Source organism: Pseudophryne corroboree, unplaced genomic scaffold, assembly GCF_028390025.1.
Source record: "Pseudophryne corroboree isolate aPseCor3 unplaced genomic scaffold, aPseCor3.hap2 scaffold_687, whole genome shotgun sequence".
NCBI classification, from domain to species: domain Eukaryota; kingdom Metazoa; phylum Chordata; class Amphibia; order Anura; family Myobatrachidae; genus Pseudophryne; species Pseudophryne corroboree.
Window position 1 is genome coordinate 187,574 of NW_026970272.1, and position 22,009 is coordinate 209,582.

The window sequence follows — 22,009 nt, forward strand, 5'->3', positions numbered from 1 at the left end:
AACATACCAGTCACGGATGGCCTCTTGCTCCAGGATGCCCAGCTTATTCAGCTGGGGGAGGCTCATCGCGATGGATTGGCGATGGCAGCCCCATTCATTTCACTGAGGAAGGCTGATGAGAACATGCCCTGTGTATCTCCTGCTACCCTAACTCCACAAGAAGATTATGAAGGATTATTCCATTTTAACGATTTGGGGAATGAGGAGCTGCGATGTGAATACTGGTACGTACCCTGTGATTCAAAAGTGACATTGGTAGCAGAGACTGTTACCATAATATCAGAGCAGGAACCAGAAAAGGATGTGTTGCACCACCGTAATACCTGTGAAAGTGTTGTGGACTATAACTATGTGCCGAGGGATGTGCCTGACATAAGCCAGGCCCAAGCAACTAAAGATCAAGTGGAGGTTGGGAGACGCCGCTTGTTACCTTGTCTCCTTTACCAGGGTGAAGGCACAGTGCAACCCGCTCCCCTTCCATCTGCAGAGCAAGAGCAAGTTGTGGAGATAATTGTGGAAGCTTCAGTTGATAAAACCCTGACTGGTACCCCACCAGCTACCAAGCGCACAGGACTGGCGGGGGAGTAGGTTATCCAGGAGGAGGAGTGCAGAAGGAGCTACAGGTGAGATACTGGCTTTTGAGGGGGGAGCGCGGGCACAGGACCAGCCTGTGCTGGTGACTCCCCTGCAGCCACCAGCGGAACTGTTCCTGATGAAGGGTCCATCCTCAGCACTGGGTATTGAGACCACGTGCTGTACAGAAATTTGCCCTCCCCCTAGTTGGGGTTTGAGGAAGGAAGGACTGGACAGAGTTGCGGAAGTGCTGGGGGCAGAACCCCGACATTGGTCTGCCTTTAGGCAGCTGTTCCTTGTGCAAGGGAGGGAGGTGAAAGGTACTCCCTGCCCCGTTGTGCCAGAGGCACAGGTATTAGTACACCCAATAGGTGTGCCGGGTGTAAAAGTTTGCAATGTTGTGGAGTGGGGATACCAAACATCTGAATTGCTAAATCCCCTACTGGTGAAAATGAATGTGTCATATTGTAATATTGTCCTTGCTGGTTGTTTAACACTACTGCCTCTTACCATATGGGTCTGGTGTGACATCACCCTGTGGGACTCAGGTGGTACACACACATGATATTCTCTCCCCTGCACCCACCGCTCCTGGGTGGTAATGTTTCCTCAACACTTCGGAACAGGAATAAAAAGTAGAGGAAGGAATGTAAAGATATGAGACAGAGGGTAAAACTGTATTTATGGCATTGCAATCTTTATAGCGTTTAATGTACTTTTTATTCCTTCTGTTCCCATGTCTCTCTGGCTTGTGTCCCTATTACCCCATGTGTGTGTTCATCCATTAGCCTATATATTCTGTACTATAATCTTATCCAGGTAAATACAGGTGTGCTGTGACCTGGCACCTAGTGCTGTCATGTTATGTTATTGTAGGAGGATGCCAGTCTGTGTATGAGGTGTTACTCAGGTAATACAGGTGTACTGTGACCTGGCACCTAGTGCTGCCATGTTATGTTATTGTAGGAGGATACCAGTCTGGTATGAGGTTATTACAGGTTATCATTGCTAGGCCTATTGAGTCCATCCTGTGATCCTTATATGGTCACACAGGAAATACATTTGAGGACCAGGTAATGTCTCTTTGAAGCTTCTCCTCCACAGGGGACAATCAGGACTAAACCCAATTTCCCTGTCATTGTTCCTTCTGTTTACTGTCCTGTTCCATCCTGGTCTCTGACAGACATCACGGAGCCTGACCCAGAATGTGGTCAGCAGGAGGCCAGCTGTGGGAGGGAGTAGGGAAATACCTGAGGTGGGATCCCACCAATCAGGAACCTGCGTCTCCTCCCCAGGTGAGCGCTGCATGATGGGAATTTGGGAGGTTATAAAAGAGGTTGCGCAGGTCACTCCTGATGTTAGTTGCAGGACTCTGGCTAAGGGGTGATTCTCTGCCAGTGTACCTTGTGGAACGCATCACCAGTGCTGTGTGGACTTATACGTATTTACTACTGCATGGACTAATCTGCTATCACTGCTGTGTGGACTCAGTGATAGTTCTGCTGTGTGGACTTGTTTATCTGGAACTTCTGCACGGAATTGCTGTGGACCTAAATCCTCTACTGGGACTTACTATCTGGACTGCTACCTGTATACTATTTCTGGTCTATATTTACCTCTGTTTCCTGTGAATTATCCACTGTGTGTGGCGAGAAATAAACCATCACTTTGGTTTCATCGGCCTGTGTCTGAGTGATTAGAAGAACCCCGTATCTTCACAACCAGCACCGGGCTCCACTAGCCGAGAAGATAATGGCACAGCCGGGGGGCACTTTTATATTGGTCCCTGCGGTCGTGGCATTAAATCCCCAACTAGTCACCCCTGGCCGGGGTACCCTGGAGGAGTGGGGACCCCTTTAAATCAAGAGGTGTCCCCCCCCCCCCCCCCCTCCTCCAGTCACCCAAGGACCAGGGGTGAAGCCCGAGGCTGTCCCCCACATCGGTGGGCGGTGAATGGGAGGCTGATGGCCATTGCGTAAAATTAAAGAATATTGTTTTTTGTAGAAGAACTACAAGTCCCAACAAGCCTCCCCCACAAGTTCCTATACTGTGCCCCCCTGTGCTAATATTGATACTAGTTTGATTACAGGCAATGTGTGCATGCAAAGAACGGATAGTTCAGTGTAAAGCCGTCTGGTCACAGTGTGGCTCAGAGGGATCAGTAGATATTTATCAAACCACAGATACTCTGTATAAGCTATGTGATACCAATCCTATGCAGCACTCAGGACATAATGCTTACATCGGTCTGATACAGGCAATCCGCACACACTAACGCCTCTTACTGTTCGGACGCAGAGCGGCTTTATTAGATTTTGATTATGGGACAACTAGTGCGCCCGTGCCAATGTCCGCACCAGTCTGATCACGGGTAGCTTATGTTTCTCTCTGTTCGGCCGCAGAGCGGGATACTTATATTTCGAACAGGGCACTATCGATGCCAGTGTGTCCGTGTTACTGTCCATGCCAGTCTGGACACAGATAGTTCATACATATAAAGGTTCCCAGTATCTGGCTGTAGAGGCCAGAGATATAATTCTGTTAAGATACACGACCGACTGCCTAATTATCTTACAGAGGGTATATTAATAACGAACATGCCGTGTCTAATAAACAGCATATGATAGCATATGGAAATGAAATCTATCCGTATCCTGTATGTCTCAGACTTCTAAGGGCTAATAACATATTATTATATTACCTCACAGTGTGTATGAATAAATTAGGTATCAAATATACTATATTATATATATATATAATATACTATACAGCCAAATCTCATCCTAACCCTCTGTCCCACGCTCTGTGTCACCCCTGTCTATCTACCCCTCCCCTTAGAATGTAAGCTCTCACGAGCAGGGCCCTCTTCCCTCATCTGCTTATCCTTTTCTTACTTTAATAATCCTCAACTGCACCAAATCCAGCAATATTCTGCCACCTGATACTTATTCCAGTGTCATCTGCTGATGTAACTATGTCTATATACCCTGTACTTGTCCTATATTGTCATCAGCTGTAAGTTGCTGTTTTCCTGTTTGATTATTTATGTATTCTGTAATTGGGCGCTGCGGAACCCTTGTGGTGCCATATAAATAAAGGATAATAATAATAATAATACTAAGATTCCTATTTTACTCCTTCATTAATTACACAGTATAGTGAGGACAGCAATAATAATGTGTCATTAATAAGAGACTATAACGGGGCTTGACCCTGATAAATGAGAGCCCAACATATGACACTGATGCTCGTGAGCACATAATTCCACCTGCTGGAAATACAATTACATGGATGTCCATTAATAGCATATGTGACCAGGCCAGACACCTGACGCTATAGGTGAGAGGTGAATAATAACATACCTAATGCTGGATATTAGGGGTACTTAAATATTATGCCATATATTATATGTGGTTAACAGCGTACCAACATATCTGATACTATATGTGAGCGATATATTATACAGAAGGCATTCTAGGATCCTATAATACAATCTAGACACCTGACACTATAGGTGAGAGGTTAAATATCGGACATTGTGCTCAAAGAAACATCACAGTACCATACTACACATGATATACTAGTGATAATACATTCATACACCTGACACTATGAGTGAGAGGGGAATTATATAGATATTATACTGATACTGAATATGGAAGGCATCGAGTCAGACACAAGATATAAAGCTGTCTTTATAATATCTGCTAATTGAGCCAGTTACAGCATATTGTGAGACATACAGGATTATACTGTTAAATTATTGGAGGGTGGTCTTCTGTTTGCCGGCGGTCGGACTCCCGGCGCTCAGTATACCGGCGCCGGGAGCCCGACAGCCGGCATACCGACACTTATTTTCCCTCGTGGGGGTCCACGACCCCCATAGAGGGAGAATAAAATAGTGTGGCGCGCGTAGCGCGCCACCGTGCCCGTAGCGTGGCGAGCGCAGCGAGCCCGCAAGGGGCTCATTTGCCCTCGCCACACTGTCGGTAAGCCGGCGGTCGGGCTCCCGGCGCCGGGATGCTGGTCGCCGGGAGCCCGACCGCCGGCCAGCCGTAGTGAACCCTTATTGGAGACTGAGACACATAATTGTATCCAAACATCACGGAATCTGGGAACATGCCAGGTTATATAATAATATAAAGGTTATATAATAGAAGCACTAAAGTGGCAGCTGTAATACAATTGTGTCGCTACATAACAAATACACAGCAATATTGATTTACATTAAGACTAAACAGGACGACACAAAACAGACGCTCATTTTTTTAATACATTTATGTTTATTTTCCCTTTCGTCTGTAACTCGGTGTTGTCACATTCTCACATATTTGTTATTTGTGTGTTTAATATTTCTCATACTAGTTACTTAGTAACGTGTAACAGTATAACGTGTCATCAATTTTGAAAGAAATTAATTAAAAGTTATATTTTAAATCTTTGTGCACCAGAAACAGATCCTTTTCTTTCTTCTTTCTCCTACCTTGTATCATGACATGATCGGTGGTAGCACCCCCAGAAGTTTATGAACAATTGGTGTGAGATATAAATTAGGGGTACTCCTTCTTCCTGTGCAACCAATTTCCCTTTTCCCCCTTCCCCTTTATAACAGATATTGTTCCAACCAGAAAGACTGGACAGATAATTTTATAGTGTGTACCCAGCATACGGCTGCGAGGGGGAGTTAGGGATAGGCTGTCGGGGGTGGGGGGGGGGGGGGTTAGGGTTACACTGCGGGAGGGGTGGGTTAGGGTAGAAATACCGCCATACTTTTGGATTCTGACCACTAGGATCCCACTGTTGGTATTCTGTGGGAATGGCAACTACTGGGATTTTGTACCCAACCCGGAATAACCTGCATTTTGCTGCAGGTTTTGGCAATATAGCGGCTAGATTTAAAGGTACAATTAGTTTAAAGTTGGTTTTGCCCGAAAACAAATTACTTTACATCTGGCGACTACATAACCGGGATTGTCAGCGCAGGCGATACATAATCTACTACCAGGAAATGTTACCGACCGGATATGAATACTTTCTCCTTGTACATTGTTGTGTTGCAGAGTGTCCGGTGATTATCTATAATACAACCTATCTGGCGTTTATATCTATTGTCTGTGCCCTTCATATAACGAACTTCTACATCTTCCTTCAGACGCCAGAGACTCCATCGCCCGCGTCGTTTACTCGCGTATGTTCGGATGGATTGTTACCAAAGTGAACGAGCTTCTCGCTGACAACGTGGTGAGCGGACGAGAACTGCAGGAGATAGGTGAGTCGCCATGGCGTATCGGGGACTGTATCCCCCCCATAGAGAGGTCTGATGACTGCGCGGCGTATCCTCCATAGAGAGGTCTGATGACTGCGCAGCGTATCCTCCATAGACAGGTCTGATGACTGCGCGGCGTATCCTCCATACAGAGGTCTGATGACTGCGCGGCGTATCCTCCATAGAGAGGTCTGATGACTGCGCAGCGTATCCTCCATAGAGAGGTCTGATGACTGCGCTGCGTATCCTCCATAGAGAGGTCTGATGACTGCGCGACGTATTCTCCATAGACAGGTCTGATGACTGCGCGGCGTATTCTCCATAGACAGGTCTGATGACTGCGCTGCGTATACCCCATAGAGGTCTGATGACTGCGCGACGTATTCTCCATAGACAGGTCTGATGACTGCGCTGCGTATCCTCCATACAGAGGTCTGATGACTGCGCAGCGTATCCTCCATAGAGATGTCTGATGACTGCGCGGCGTATCCTCCATAGAGAGGTCTGATGACTGCGCGGCGTATCCTCCATAGACAGGTCTGATGACTGCGCAGCGTATCCCCCATAGAGAGGTCTGATGACTGCGCAGCGTATCCTCCATAGAGATGTCTGATGACTGCGCAGCGTATCCTCCATAGAGAGGTCTGATGACTGCGCAGCGTATCCTCCATAGAGAGGTCTGATGACTGCGCAGCGTATCCTCCATAGAGAGGTCTGATGACTGCGCAGCGTATCCTCCATAGAGAGGTCTGATGACTGTGCAGCGTATCCTCCATAGACAGGTCTGATGACTGCGCAGCGTATTCTCCATAGACAGGTCTGATGACTGCGCAGCGTATCCTCCATACAGAGGTCTGATGACTGCGCTGCGTATCCTCCATAGAGAGGTCTGATGACTGCGCGGCGTATCCTCCATAGAGCGGTCTGATGACTGCGCGGCGTATCCCCCATAGACAGGTCTGATGACTGCGCAGCGTATCCTCCATAGACAGGTCTGATGACTGCGCGGCGTATCCTCCATAGACAGGTCTGATGACTGCGCGGCGTATCCTCCATAGACAGGTCTGATGACTGCGCAGCGTATCCTCCATAGACAGGTCTGATGACTGCGCTGCGTATCCTCCATAGAGAGGTCTGATGACTGCGCAGCGTATCCTCCATAGACAGGTCTGATGACTGCGCGGCGTATCCTCCATAGACAGGTCTGATGACTGCGCAGCGTATCCTCCATAGAGAGGTCTGATGACTGCGCGGCGTATCCTCCATAGAGAGGTCTGATGACTGCGCGACGTATCCCCCATAGAGAGGTCTGATGACTGCGCAGTGTATCCTCCATAGACAGGTCTGATGACTGCGCGGCGTATCCTCCATACAGAGGTCTGATGACTGCGCGGCGTATCCTCCATAGAGAGGTCTGATGACTGCGCGGCGTATCCTCCATACAGAGGTCTGATGACTGCGCGGCGTATCCTCCATAGACAGGTCTGATGACTGCGCTGCGTATCCTCCATAGAGAGGTCTGATGACTGCGCAGCGTATCCTCCATAGAGAGGTCTGATGACTGCGCTGCGTATCCTCCATAGAGAGGTCTGATGACTGCGCAGCGTATCCTCCATAGACAGGTCTGATGACTGCGCGGCGTATCCTCCATAGACAGGTCTGATGACTGCGCAGCGTATCCTCCATAGAGAGGTCTGATGACTGCGCGGCGTATCCTCCATAGAGAGGTCTGATGACTGCGCGACGTATCCCCCATAGAGAGGTCTGATGACTGCGCAGTGTATCCTCCATAGACAGGTCTGATGACTGCGCGGCGTATCCTCCATACAGAGGTCTGATGACTGCGCGGCGTATCCTCCATAGAGAGGTCTGATGACTGCGCGGCGTATCCTCCATACAGAGGTCTGATGACTGCGCGGCGTATCCTCCATAGACAGGTCTGATGACTGCGCTGCGTATCCTCCATAGAGAGGTCTGATGACTGCGCAGCGTATCCTCCATAGAGAGGTCTGATGACTGCGCTGCGTATCCTCCATAGAGAGGTCTGATGACTGCGCAGCGTATCCTCCATAGACAGGTCTGATGACTGCGCTGCGTATCCTCCATAGACAGGTCTGATGACTGCGCTGCGTATCCTCCATAGACAGGTCTGATGACTGCGCGGCGTATCCTCCATAGAGAGGTCTGATGACTGCGCGGCGTATCCTCCATAGAGAGGTCTGATGACTGCGCGACGTATCCCCCATAGAGAGGTCTGATGACTGCGCAGTGTATCCTCCATAGACAGGTCTGATGACTGCGCTGCGTATCCTCCATAGACAGGTCTGATGACTGCGCGGCGTATCCTCCATAGAGAGGTCTGATGACTGCGCGGCGTATCCTCCATAGAGAGGTCTGATGACTGCGCGACGTATCCCCCATAGAGAGGTCTGATGACTGCGCAGTGTATCCTCCATAGACAGGTCTGATGACTGCGCTGCGTATCCTCCATAGACAGGTCTGATGACTGCGCGGCGTATCCTCCATAGAGAGGTCTGATGACTGCGCGGCGTATCCTCCATAGAGAGGTCTGATGACTGCGCGACGTATCCCCCATAGACAGGTCTGATGACTGCGCAGCGTATCCTCCATAGACAGGTCTGATGACTGCGCTGCGTATCCTCCATAGAGAGGTCTGATGACTGCGCGGCGTATCCTCCATAGAGAGGTCTGATGACTGCGCGGCGTATCCTCCATAGAGAGGTCTGATGACTGCGCGACGTATCCCCCATAGAGAGGTCTGATGACTGCGCAGTGTATCCTCCATAGACAGGTCTGATGACTGCGCTGCGTATCCTCCATAGACAGGTCTGATGACTGCGCGGCGTATCCTCCATAGAGAGGTCTGATGACTGCGCGGCGTATCCTCCATAGAGAGGTCTGATGACTGCGCTGCGTATCCTCCATAGAGAGGTCTGATGACTGCGCTGCGTATCCTCCATAGAGAGGTCTGATGACTGCGCGACGTATCCCCCATAGAGAGGTCTGATGACTGCGCTGCGTATCCCCCATAGAGAGGTCTGATGACTGCGCCGCGTATCCCCCATAGACAGGTCTGATGACTGCGCGGCGTATCCTCCATACAGAGGTCTGATGACTGCGCAGCGTATCCTCCATAGACAGGTCTGATGACTGCGCTGCGTATCCTCCATAGACAGGTCTGATGACTGCGCGGCGTATCCCCCATAGAGAGGTCTGATGACTGCGCTGCGTATCCCCCATAGAGAGGTCTGATGACTGCGCAGCGTATCCCCCATAGACAGGTCTGATGACTGCGCGGCGTATCCTCCATACAGAGGTCTGATGACTGCGCAGCGTATCCTCCATAGAGAGATCTGATGACTGCGCAGCGTATCCTCCATAGACAGGTCTGATGACTGCGCGGCGTATCCCCCATAGAGAGGTCTGATGACTGCGCAGCGTATCCTCCATAGAGAGGTCTGATGACTGCGCAGCGTATCCTCCATAGAGAGGTCTGATGACTGCGCAGCGTATCCCCCATAGAGAGGTCTGATGACTGCGCAGCGTATTCTCCATACAGAGGTCTGATGACTGCGCAGCGTATCCTCCATAGAGAGGTCTGATGACTGCGCAGCGTATCCTCCATAGAGAGGTCTGATGACTGCGCGGCGTATCCCCCATAGACAGGTCTGATGACTGCGCGGCGTATCCTCCATAGAGAGGTCTGATGACTGCGCGGCGTATCCTCCATAGAGAGGTCTGATGACTGCGCAGCGTATCCTCCATAGAGAGGTCTGATGACTGCGCGGCGTATCCCCCATAGACAGGTCTGATGACTGCGCAGCGTATCCTCCATAGAGAGGTCTGATGACTGCGCGGCGTATCCTCCATAGAGAGGTCTGATGACTGCGCGGCGTATCCCCCATAGACAGGTCTGATGACTGCGCAGCGTATCCTCCATAGACAGGTCTGATGACTGCGCGACGTATTCTCCATAGACAGGTCTGATGACTGCGCGGCGTATCCCCCATAGACAGGTCTGATGACTGCGCAGCGTATACCCCATAGAGAGGTCTGATGACTGCGCGACGTATTCTCCATAGAGAGGTCTGATGACTGCGCAGCGTATCCTCCATAGACAGGTCTGATGACTGCGCGGCGTATCCTCCATAGAGAGGTCTGATGACTGCGCGGCGTATCCCCCATAGACAGGTCTGATGACTGCGCGGCGTATCCTCCATAGAGATGTCTGATGACTGCGCGGCGTATCCCCCATAGACAGGTCTGATGACTGCGCAGCGTATCCTCCATAGAGATGTCTGATGACTGCGCAGCGTATCCCCCATAGACAGGTCTGATGACTGCGCGGCGTATCCTCCATAGAGATGTCTGATGACTGCGCAGCGTATCCCCCATAGACAGGTCTGATGACTGCGCAGCGTATCCTCCATAGAGAGGTCTGATGACTGCACGGCGTATCCTCCATAGACAGATCTGATGACTGCGCAGCGTATCCCCCATAGACAGGTCTGATGACTGCGCAGCGTATCCTCCATACAGAGGTCTGATGACTGCGCAGCGTATCCTCCATATAGAGGTCTGATGACTGCGCGGCGTATCCTCCATAGAGAGGTCTGATGACTGCGCGGCGTATCCTCCATACAGAGGTCTGATGACTGCGCGGCGTATCCCCATAGAGAGGTCTGATGACTGCGCAACGTATCCCCCATAGAGAGGTGTGATGACTGCGCGGTGTAAGCGTCCAGTATACTGTGTGTGAGGGATGATTGCGGCGGGATGTGGTTGGGGTAAGGGGCGGTAGATTAATGTCCCTCCTGGCTGTGTAGATGTTGCAGCACACTGGTAGCGTCACAGGGATAGTATGGGGCGCAGCGCGCAGCACGTGTTACTTTAGGATTACAGTGATGGATGATTCCCTTATACCTGTATTGGTTCCGTCACCTCTAACAGATAACCTGTAGTTACTGGTCTGCGGAGCAGAGGAAATGCCGTTATCCTGCACTGTAGCTAAGGCCAGGTACAGAGGGTTCTCTGTGTTCCATGGCAGATCCTGTGTACACCGGCGTCACTATGCATGGAACAACATGACAATAATACAAATCTGCACAATAACTTATGTTGTATCAGAGAACGTGCAATCAGTATACATACATCCCACATTATCTGTCTGTCTGTCTGTCTATGTGTCTATCTCATGTCCATTTATGTGCTCTCTGTCTTCTCCAACTCTCCTTTTCCACCATGTCCTCATCTCCTGCACCTCTCCCCACACCCACATCTACCATAACCAGATGCCATCTCCATGCTGTTGACCCCGCTACACTCTTCTTTTGGCTGGATACTCTCATCTCTCCTCTGTCCACCCTTGCCTGCCCCCATCCAGGCAGCCTTCTACTACAGTCTCACCCTCCCCTCTGCCCCCAAGTCTTCTCCTGTCCCACCTCACCGCTCCAGCCTGCAGTTTTGGAACACCAGATTTACTGTTTTCCTTCAAAAATTCACACGTACTGCTGAACGCCACTTGGGGTACTCCTGCTCTTTGGTGACTTCCCCACTTCATGTTCATGTTCATCCTCTCCTCCTATTGCTCAGCCCTCTCTCCCTGGCCAAGAAATCTTTCTTCATGTCTCTCATCTCTTCCAGTTTCCAATCCCTGCCGCCTCGTTACCACATTCAGCACGCTCCTTCACCCCCTCCACCCATCCTCCCTTACTGCCGCTGACTGCCTCCTATTTCACTTCCAAAATCAGGGTCACTATGAGACCTCCTCCTCCTGTCACACTTCTGCCACCTTTACCACACCATCCTCCTCTGCCGCCTGTCCTTGTGCTCCTTCTGCCCCACCACAGGAGACAAAGTCCATTTCCTCATTCTACCCTCACCCCTGTCTACCTGCTCCCTGGATCCTATCCATTCTTCCTGCTCCTGCACCCACTGCCTGCTCCCTCCCCCACTGTCTGCTCTCCCCCCACTGCCTGCTCCCCCCCCACTGCCTGCTCCTCCTCCTCCTCCCCCCACTGCCTGCTCCTCCTCCACTGCCTGCTCTCCCCCCCCACTGCCTGCCCCCCCCCCTGCCTGCTCCCCCCCCCACTGCCCCCCCCCCCCACTGCCCACTCCCCCCCTCTGCCTGCTCCCCCCCCCCTCTGCCTGCTCCCACCCCCCACTGCCTGCTCCCGTCCCCCACTGCCTGCTCCGTCCCCCCCACTGCCTGCTCCCGCCCCCCACTGCCTGCTCCCCCCCCCACATTCTGAATAAACATAAACCTCGACCACTGCTTCCACTCTAATCATCATCATCATCTCTCTTCTCCCTTTTGTCTACAACCGTCTCCATTGCTGTTTCTGTCTCATGTGAAATGCAGGTAGGTAGTGCAGCCAGCACAGCGTAACCTATCGTATTACAGGTTGAGTCTCCCTTATCCAAAATGCTTGGGACCAGAGGTATTTTGGATATCGGATTTTTCTGTATTTTAGAATAATTGCATACCATAATGACATATCATGGTGATGGGACCTAAATATAAGCACAGAATGCATTTATGTCTTATATACACATCATATACACCACATATACACCTTATACACATCATATACACCTTATACACCTCATACACATCATATACACCTCATACACATCATATACACCTCATACACCTTATACACATCATATACACCTCATACACACATCATATACACCTCCTCACACATCATATACACCTTATACACATCATCGACACCTCATACACATCATATACACCTCATACACATCATATACACCTTATACACAACATATACACCTCATACACATCATATACACCTCATACACATCATATACACCTCATACACATCATATACACCTCATACACATCATATACACCTTATACACATCATATACACTTCATACACATCATATACACCTTATAACACATCATATACACCTTATACACAGCCTGTAGGTAATTTTAGACAATATTTTTTATAACTTTGTGTACATTGAGCCATCAGAAACAAAGGTTTCACTATCTCACTCAAAAATTCCGTATTTTGGAATAATCCGTATTTCGGAATATTTGGATATGCAGCTAGGGCTCCTCATACCGTTCATATTCCGTATGTCAGGCAGTAACTAGCGTCCTGAAGGACGCACTTGTAATATATTGTTTTATGCTGCTCATACCTGTGCTCCAGTGGTTTCATCCTTGTCACAACTGAGGGTTTTGGCTGACAGGAGAAAGCCTCAGTTGTAGGGGCTGAGAGGAACTTAAACCGGGGAGGTTTAATCAGACCCCTGGACATGTAAGTGTTAAAAGGAAACCCGAAGGTGTGACCATGACAACCAGGTAAAAGTCAAAATAAAAGAATATTAACAGACTCCGTGTAAACAAACAGCATTCAAGGTAAATAATGGCAATGATAAATAATACGATTCCTGGAGCACTCTGACCATGAAATGGTTACACAGGACACTGGTAGGTAAGAACAGCTGTTACAGTCCTTAGATGGAATAACCTTACCAGGCCTGGCTGTAGCAGTGAAGATATCCAAGGAACATGCCAGTAGATGGAACAGATGAAGTTAGTAACTTGAATCAGCTGTTGTAATTGCTGGATGGAACCAGCCAGGTGGTAAGACACGGAGTGGATGCGGAATGGAATCAGCCAGATGATAAAGTCACTGAATGAATGCTGGGTGGAACCAGCCAGGTGATGAAACACGGAGTGGATGCGGAATGGAATCAGCCAGATGATAAAGTCACTGAATGAATGCTGGATGGAACCAGCCAGGTGGTAAGACACGGAGTGGATGCGGAATGGAATCAGCCAGATGATAAAGTCACTGAATGAATGCTGGGTGGAACCAGCCAGGTGATGAAACACGGAGTGAATATAGTAAGATGCTAGGGAGCGTGGAAACAGAGGAATTGAAGGATGATTACCGGTGGTAGTGGATACTGCTGGAAGCAGATGAAATAGCTGGAAACTGGATCAGCCACGGAGGACTGCAGAGTCAGGCTGCACCGCAGGATGGTAGGCAGGTGCGGGTCTCTTTAGTGGATGCTGGAGACAGGAGCTGGAACCTGGAAACACAACCACAGGAGAGAGACTGGAACAAGGTATGACAAACAAAGCACTGACCATTTCCTGGCCCAGGCACAGGATACTTATACCTGCAGCAATGCAGGCATTGGCTGGGCAATTATGCAGATTTCCAGAGGCAATGGATTGGAGGAACTGAAGCATGTGATTAGATCCAACATGGCTGCGCCCACGTTAGAACTTGGAGGGAAAACTGGCTTGGGAAACCATGTGAGAAACATAACTGTAATGGCGGCGCCGGGCCACAGAGGACAGGAGACGCCAGACTGACAAATGTATGCTGAGACTCGTGGATGACAACGGAGGCTGCGGCAGGCATGTTACACCACACTGACAACCTGCACCTTTAACACAGGGGCGGAGGCCGCGGAGAACAGGAGACGCCATGCAGGATTCAAACATGGCGCCGCTGTGACAGCATCTCAGCGTGACAGGAGGGATGTGCAGTATGTGGACACAGATGAGATCCGGCCTTGGAACGCTGAGCGAGCCTCAGGAGACATCTGAAAGGCAGGTAATGGCGTCCAGATACCCGGATCGTGACAATCCTCCACCAGGACAACACACCAGCCCGCACGGCGCTCTCTGTGACCGTGTGTGGCTGAGAAACAGATCGCTCCATACTCGCCAAAGTCACGTCTGTACTCCAGAACCCGCAATACATCCATTACTGAGGTAAAGAAGAAAACGCCGCGGCTGACAGATAATGAGCTACAGCGCGGCGCTGACCAATGGGAGATAAGAATGCAGCGGTCTGTATGCAGAAGGGGAATACATATAAGGGGAATGGAGTTAAAGTGTACTTAATATAATTAAAAGTAAATTATAGATACAGCTTTATATATACAGTATATGTGTGCAGGGGTGTATCTTCCTATTAGCCAGGATGGCACTTGCCAGGGGCGCCGGCCATAGGGGGGCGCTGCCCGGCAGTGCCACCCGCACCAGAGGGTAGAATGACATAGTAGTTCTCACTGAGTACACCCCTTAGCGGTGCTCATCCACTGCCGGACTCTCAGAAGCGTATTGCACTCTGACACTCTGTGACTACGGTCACAATGATGGTGAATATAACCGGGGAGCGGGGCACTTCCAGGTATGGGAGGGGCGAGGCACCTCCTCTTCCTCATCCGCTCCCCTTCTCACTGGTCCCACACGGTCTGTCACCAAACACCAACCACTACAATCAGCACCAGTCAGCAGTGCAGCATGAGCAGACCTGTACATTTTCTGCGATACCGTAGCTGCACTGCATGGTCTATCCTGGCCAGAGACTGGCCCACCGGGGTACCAGGGAAACCACCGGTAGGCCCCACTGCCTGAGGGCCCACTCCTTCCTCTAGGGGTCAGGCTCCAGACTGTGCACTTGTATTATACATGGTAGATATGTTGCATTACACTGCACTAGACTATTGTACATTTCAAGCCTCTTTGGAGGCTGGTCACACCCCTAAATAAGGGCCCCTATAACTGCATTCTCCCGGTGGGCCCTTCATACCCCAGTCCAACACTGATCCTGGCAGTCTGGATCACAGGTTTACAAAGAGCTCTGTATGGAGAGGTGTCTAGACCAGTGACTGCCTGTCCAGCTGTGTTGAGACTACAAGTACCAGCACACCTTGTCAATTGGATTTGCTGGGACATGTAGTGCCATCACACCTAGAGAGGGTCTTATTAACTGTATGTATGTGTGCATATATCCCCTCAGTGTCCCTGTCCACATCCTTCTTGAAAATTCCTCCTCAGTGTTCCTGACCGCACCATCCCTGTAACTGCCCCCTCAGTGACCCTGCCCATACACTCCTGTAATTTCCTCTCCGTGTCCTGCCCGCACCCTCCCCGTAATTCCCTCTCAGTGTCCCTGCCCGCACCCTCCCCATAGTTCCCTCTCAGTGTCCCCTGCCCGTAATTCCCTCTCCGTGTCCCTGCCCGCACCCTCCCCGTAGTTCCCTCTCAGTGTCCCTGCCCGCACCCTCCCCATAGTTACCTCTCAGTGTCCCTGCCCGTACCCTCCCCATAGTTCCCTCTCAGTGTCCCTGCCCGCACCCTCCCCGTAGTTCCCTCTCAGTGTCCCTGCCCGCACCCTCCCCATAGTTACCTCTCAGTGTCCCTGCCCGTACCCTCCCCATAGTTCCCTCTCAGTGTCCCTGCCCGCACCCTCCCCATAGTTCCCTCTCAGTGTCCCTGCCCGCACCCTCCCCGTAGTTCCTCTCAGTGTCCCTGCCCGCACCCTCCCCGTAGTTCCCTCTGTGTCCCTGCCCGCACCCTCCCCATAGTTCCCTCTTAGTGTCCCTGCCCGTACCCTCCCCATAGTTCCCTCTCAGTGTCCCTGACCGCAGCCTATCTGTAACTCCCCGCTCTGTGTCCCTGGGTGGAGGATGTGGGGGGGGCACCAGTTCCTTACTTTGCCTGGGGCGCTCAGACCCCTAGATACACCCGTGTGTGTGTGTGTTTTGTGTCAGGGATCACATAGACTGGAGTAAAATCCATGATAGGTTTATTTTCCAACACAGGCCGTTCCATCTGCAGGATTCACAGGCCGGGTACAGCAACACAGGGTTCACAGATTCTTCAAAATACACAAACACAAGTTCTCCAGTGGACCCTAAGGTCCCGTACCCGTAACTATAGTCACTACCTGGCCTATCACTTGGGCAGCTTGTCCACCATCAGGAGCAGTGCTTCTTTTCTCTGAAACCATTTAAGCACCCTTTTTGTTGTCTTTGTCACACTCCTTCCCCTTTAGCTTCAACCAACCTGGTGAAGCAACTGGTTCCTTAGCCGAACACCCTGATTCACCTACTCCAGTTCTTTCCAGCCTACCAGGACAGTACCTCTTCCTTATCCCTTTCCAGAGCTCCTCATCTTCACCCTCCCCTAGCTCCACCACATGGTTGTCTGTAGGATCGGGGTTCATCAATTTCCTTGAGAGGGCGTCTGCATTGCGGTGGAATTTCCCAGGGCAGGTGTTGCACTCGAGTCTGAATGCTAGAGGTGCATGTTCTGGAACTAGCCGGAATTCACTACCCATTAAATACTACTTTAGGACTCCACTGCCCACTTAATGGTCCAGCACTCTTGTTTGCCAGGTGAGTACTTGCGCTCCCTGGGAAATACCTTCCGGGTTAAGTACAAAAAATGTTTTTCCCGCATTTACCTCCTGGGAAAGGACAGCGCCCAGCCCTGTCCCATCAGTCTGCAATATAAACTCTTTCTGAAAGTCTGGAGCATGCAGCGCCGCTCTGTACATAAGACTCGTCTTCAGACCTGCCATGCAGCTCCCACTACCCGGGACCTGGCTATTATGTCTGGTGCCTGCTCCTATAAACAGTCAGTGGAGCCGCTCATGTTTAAGCCTGCTATAATAGCCCGCCAGTCCGAGAAATGTTCTAAGCTGAGACTTTCGTTCTGGCAAAGGCCATGTTGCTCAAAGGAAGGAGTAATGACATCAGAATGTTAGCGCTACTGCATGAAAGATGGAGCCATTGTGTAAGTACCACAAAGATGTGACCACTGATCGCTTACAGGGTTTATTACTGGATAAAAGGTGTGCACTAAACCTTCTACAGACGCAGTATACAGGGCTTCCAGCACATGAGCGTGGTAAAGGTGGACCTCTTTTCTTCTGCCCTCCTGGTGTACTTTATAGTTATCTGGTCCCACAGCCGGGAGGCATTGAGTTTGCCGACTATCGGGATCCGGCTGTCAGAAGACTTACGTCGGAATCCTGACACCCAGTGAAGTACCGGCGGTTGTAATCCCCACTCTGGTGGAGGTCCACGCCACAGACCGAGGGGAGATAACCTTCAGTCGCCATGGGGACTGAAGCGTGACACGCTGCGTCGCCGCCAATATTCTGGCTGTCAGTATATCCTACTGAATCTATACAGCCTCTATGACCTCATAAGGACCTTGCTAGTGGCATACAGGTTACTTTCAGGAGTGGGAACTAAGACTTATACCTCCCCCGGAGCCGTTACCCGCTGCGACACAGTAATTACGTTTCTGACGTTGTTGGGTCTGGATCATATGCTCTTTCGCTAGTGGCTCAGTTTGCTCTAGGTCGACCATATAACTGAGGCACAAACGGATCTCTTAAAGGAGGTTTGGGAGCAGCTTCCGACTCGAGCCTAATATTGTTCAAAATCCCTCTAGGCTGGTTACCATAGAGGAGCAGAAAAGGGCTACACCCTGTAGATGACTGGGGTATCTCCAGTACTGCGGACATGAGGTAGGGTAAGAGCAGGTCCCAATCTCGCTTCCCCTGGAACACCGCCTGCTTTATCATCTGCTTCAGGGTCTGGTTAAATCGTTCTACCAGTCCGTCTGTGTAATACACTGAGGTCTTAATTCTATCAACCCCCAACAGGCGGCACAGATCCCTCATAAACGTAAGGGCCCCATACACTACAGCGACATGTCAGATCCTCACGTCACATAAGATTTCCCTTAAACCGCCCGGTAGCTTCCCGGGCGCAGAATCGCATCCGGGTCATCGCATCCAGTCCTTTTGCATACAATGTATCGTATGCTATCCCAGCCATGCCTGTGGGATCCGAGATATCATGAGTGCAGCACGAACGACCTAGGTGCTCCAATACAATGCTCACAGGAACTCGGATCGGCTGTAAAACACATCCGATTTGCCACTTTTCATCAGCTTTATCGGCCCGAAAGGTCGGAATCGGATGAAATCAGGCAGTATCGTTCTATGTATGGGTCCCTTTAGATATAACAGGAGTACCTTGGTCCGTCAGAACCTCTTTTGGAATTCCCAATCATGTAAGTAACATTACCAGCTCCTGGGCAATAGTACTAGACTTCTGCAGCGGTATTGCCTCAGGGTATCTAGTGGCGTAATCAACCATCACTAAGATATACTGATGCCCACAAGCAGATTTTTCCACCGGACCGACCAGGTCCATACCAGTTCTCTCAAAACGTATGGACATGATAGGTAGGGGAACCAGGGGTGCTCTGAATTCTGCCTGAGGTGTTGTCTTTTGGCATACTGGGCATTCCTGGCAATACTTTGTTACTGCAGCACGAATGCCCGGCCAGGAGAACCTTAACTGAATACATTGGTGTGTTTTCTCTTTTCCTGAATGGCCACCCCATAAACGTGTGTGAGCCGCCCTCAGTACCACATGTGAGCTGCCCTCAGTACCACCTGCTCATGTGAGCCGCCCTCAGTACCACATGTGAGCCGCCCTCAGTACCACCTGCTCATGTGAGCCGCCCTCAGTACCACATGTGAGCCGCCCTCAGTACCACCTGCTCATGTGAGCCGCCCTCAGTACCACATGTGAGCCGCCCTCAGTACCACCTGCTCATGTGAGCCGCCCTCAGTACCACCTGCTCATGTGAGCCGCCCTCAGTACAACCTGCTCATGTGAGCAGCCCTCAGTACCACATGTGAGCTGCCCTCAGTACCACCTGCTCATGTGAGCCGCCCTCAGTACAACCTGCTCATGTGAGCCGCCCTCAGTACCACATGTGAGCCGCCCTCAGTACCACATGTGAGCCGCCCTCAGTACCACCTGCTCATGTGAGCCGCCCTCAGTACCTCATGTGAGCCGCCCTCAGTACCACATGTGAGCTGCCCTCAGTACCACCTGCTCATGTGAGCAGCCCTCAGTACTACATGTGAGCTGCCCTCAGTACCACCTGCTCATGTGAGCCGCCCTCAGTACAACCTGCTCATGTGAGCCGCCCTCAGTACCACATGTGAGCCGCCCTCAGTACCACCTGCTCATGTGAGCCGCCCTCAGTACCTCATGTGAGCCGCCCTCAGTACCACATGTGAGCTGCCCTCAGTACCACCTGCTCATGTGAGCCGCCCTCAGTACCACCTGCTCATGTGAGCCGCCCTCAGTACCACGTGAGCTGCCCTCAGTACCACCTGCTCATGTGAGCCGCCCTCAGTACCACATGTGAGCCGCCCTCAGTACCACCTGCTCATGTGAGCCGCCCTCAGTACCACATGTGAGCCGCCCTCAGTACCACCTGCTCATGTGAGCCGCCCTCAGTACCACCTGCTCATGTGAGCCGCCCTCAGTACAACCTGCTCATGTGAGCCGCCCTCAGTACCTCATGTGAGCCGCCCTCAGTACCACATGTGAGCTGCCCTCAGTACCACCTGCTTATGTGAGTCGCCCTCAGTACCACCTGCTCATGTGAGCCGCCCTCAGTACCACGTGAGCTGCCCTCAGTACCACCTGCTCATGTGAGCCGCCCTCAGTACCACATGTGAGCCGCCCTCAGTACCACCTGCTCATGTGAGCCGCCCTCAGTACCACATGTGAGCCGCCCTCAGTACCACCTGCTCATGTGAGCCGCCCTCAGTACCACCTGCTCATGTGAGCCGCCCTCAGTACAACCTGCTCATGTGAGCCGCCCTCAGTACCACATGTGAGCCGCCCTCAGTACCACCTGCTCATGTGAGCCGCCCTCAGTACCTCATGTGAGCCGCCCTCAGTACCACATGTGAGCTGCCCTCAGTACCACCTGCTCATGTGAGCCGCCCTCAGTACCACCTGCTCATGTGAGCCGCCCTCAGTACCACATGTGAGCTGCCCTCAGTACCACCTGCTCATGTGAGCCGCCCTCAGTACCACATGTGAGCCGCCCTCAGTACCACCTGCTCATGTGAGCTGCCCTCAGTACCACCTGCTCATGTGAGCAGCCCTCGGTACCACATGTGAGCTGCCCTCAGTACCACCTGCTCATGTGAGCCGCCCTCAGTACCACCTGCTCATGTGAGCCGCCCTCAGTACCACATGTGAGCTGCCCTCAGTACCACCTGCTCATGTGAGCCGCCCTCAGTACCACATGTGAGCTGCCCTCAGTACCACCTGCTCATGTGAGCCGCCCTCAGTACCACCTGCTCATGTGAGCCGCCCTCAGTACCACCTGCTCATGTGAGCCGCCCTCAGTACCACATGTGAGCCGCCCTCAGTACCACCTGCTCATGTGAGCCGCCCTCAGTACCACATGTGAGCCGCCCTCAGTACCACCTGCTCATGTGAGCCGCCCTCAGTACCACATGTGAGCCGCCCTCAGTACCACCTGCTCATGTGAACCGCCCTCAGTACCACCTGCTCATGTGAGCAGCCCTCAGTACCACATGTGAGCTGCCCTCAGTACCACCTGCTCATGTAAGCCGCCCTCAGTACAACCTGCTCATGTGAGTCGCCCTCAGTACCACATGTGAGCCGCCCTCAGTACCACCTGCTCATGTGAGCCGCCCTCAGAACCTCATGTGAGCCGCCCTCAGTACCACGTGAGCTGCCCTCAGTACCACCTGCTCATGTGAGCCGCCCTCAGTAACACCTGCTCATGTGAGCCGCTCTCAGTACCTCATGTGAGCCGCCCTCAGTACCACCTGCTCATGTGAGTCGCCCTCAGTACCACCTGCTCATGTGAGCCGCCCTCAGTACCACCTGCTCATGTGATCCGCCCTCAGTACCACCTGCTCATGTGAGCCGCCCTCAGTACCACCTGCTCATGTGAGCCGCCCTCAGTACCACCTGCTCATGTGAGCCGCCCTCAGTACCACCTGCTTAAGTGAGCCGCCCTCAGTACCACCTGCTCATGTGAGCTGCCCTCAGTACCACCTGCTCATGTGAGCTGCCCTCAGTACCCACCTGCTCATGTGAGCTGCCCTCAGTACCACCTGCTCATGTGAGCCGCCCTCAGTACCACATGTGAGCCGCCCTCAGTACCACCTGCTCATGTGAGCTGCCCTCAGTACCACCTGCTCATGTGAGCCACCCTCAGTACCACCTGCTCATGTGAGCCGCTTTCAGTGCCTCATGTGAGCCGCTCTCAGTACCTCATGTGAGCCGCCCTCAGTACCTCATGTGAGCCGCCCTCAGTACCACATGTGAGCCGCCCTCAGTACCACATGTGAGCCGCCCTCAGTACCACATGTGAGCCGCCCTCAGTACCTCATGTGAGCCGCCCTCAGAACCTCATGTGAGCCGCCCTCAGTACCTCATGTGAGCCGCCCTCAGTACCTCATGTGAGCCGCCCTCAGTATCACATGTGAGCCG

At 51.7% G+C, this 22,009-nt stretch overlaps 1 protein-coding gene across 1 annotated transcript in view; it reads left to right on the forward strand.

Annotated features, from left to right (window-relative positions):
• The window catches only part of LOC135037934 (unconventional myosin-VIIa-like), a gene marked incomplete at both ends in the record, with an annotated part of 240,316 nt that overhangs the window by 153,071 nt on the left and 65,236 nt on the right, over positions 1-22,009 (forward strand). Inside the window, one exon of the mRNA XM_063954594.1 lies at positions 5,726-5,842. Within this exon, the coding sequence (XP_063810664.1) occupies positions 5,726-5,842 (117 nt within the window). The remainder of the gene's footprint in view (positions 1-5,725; positions 5,843-22,009) is intronic.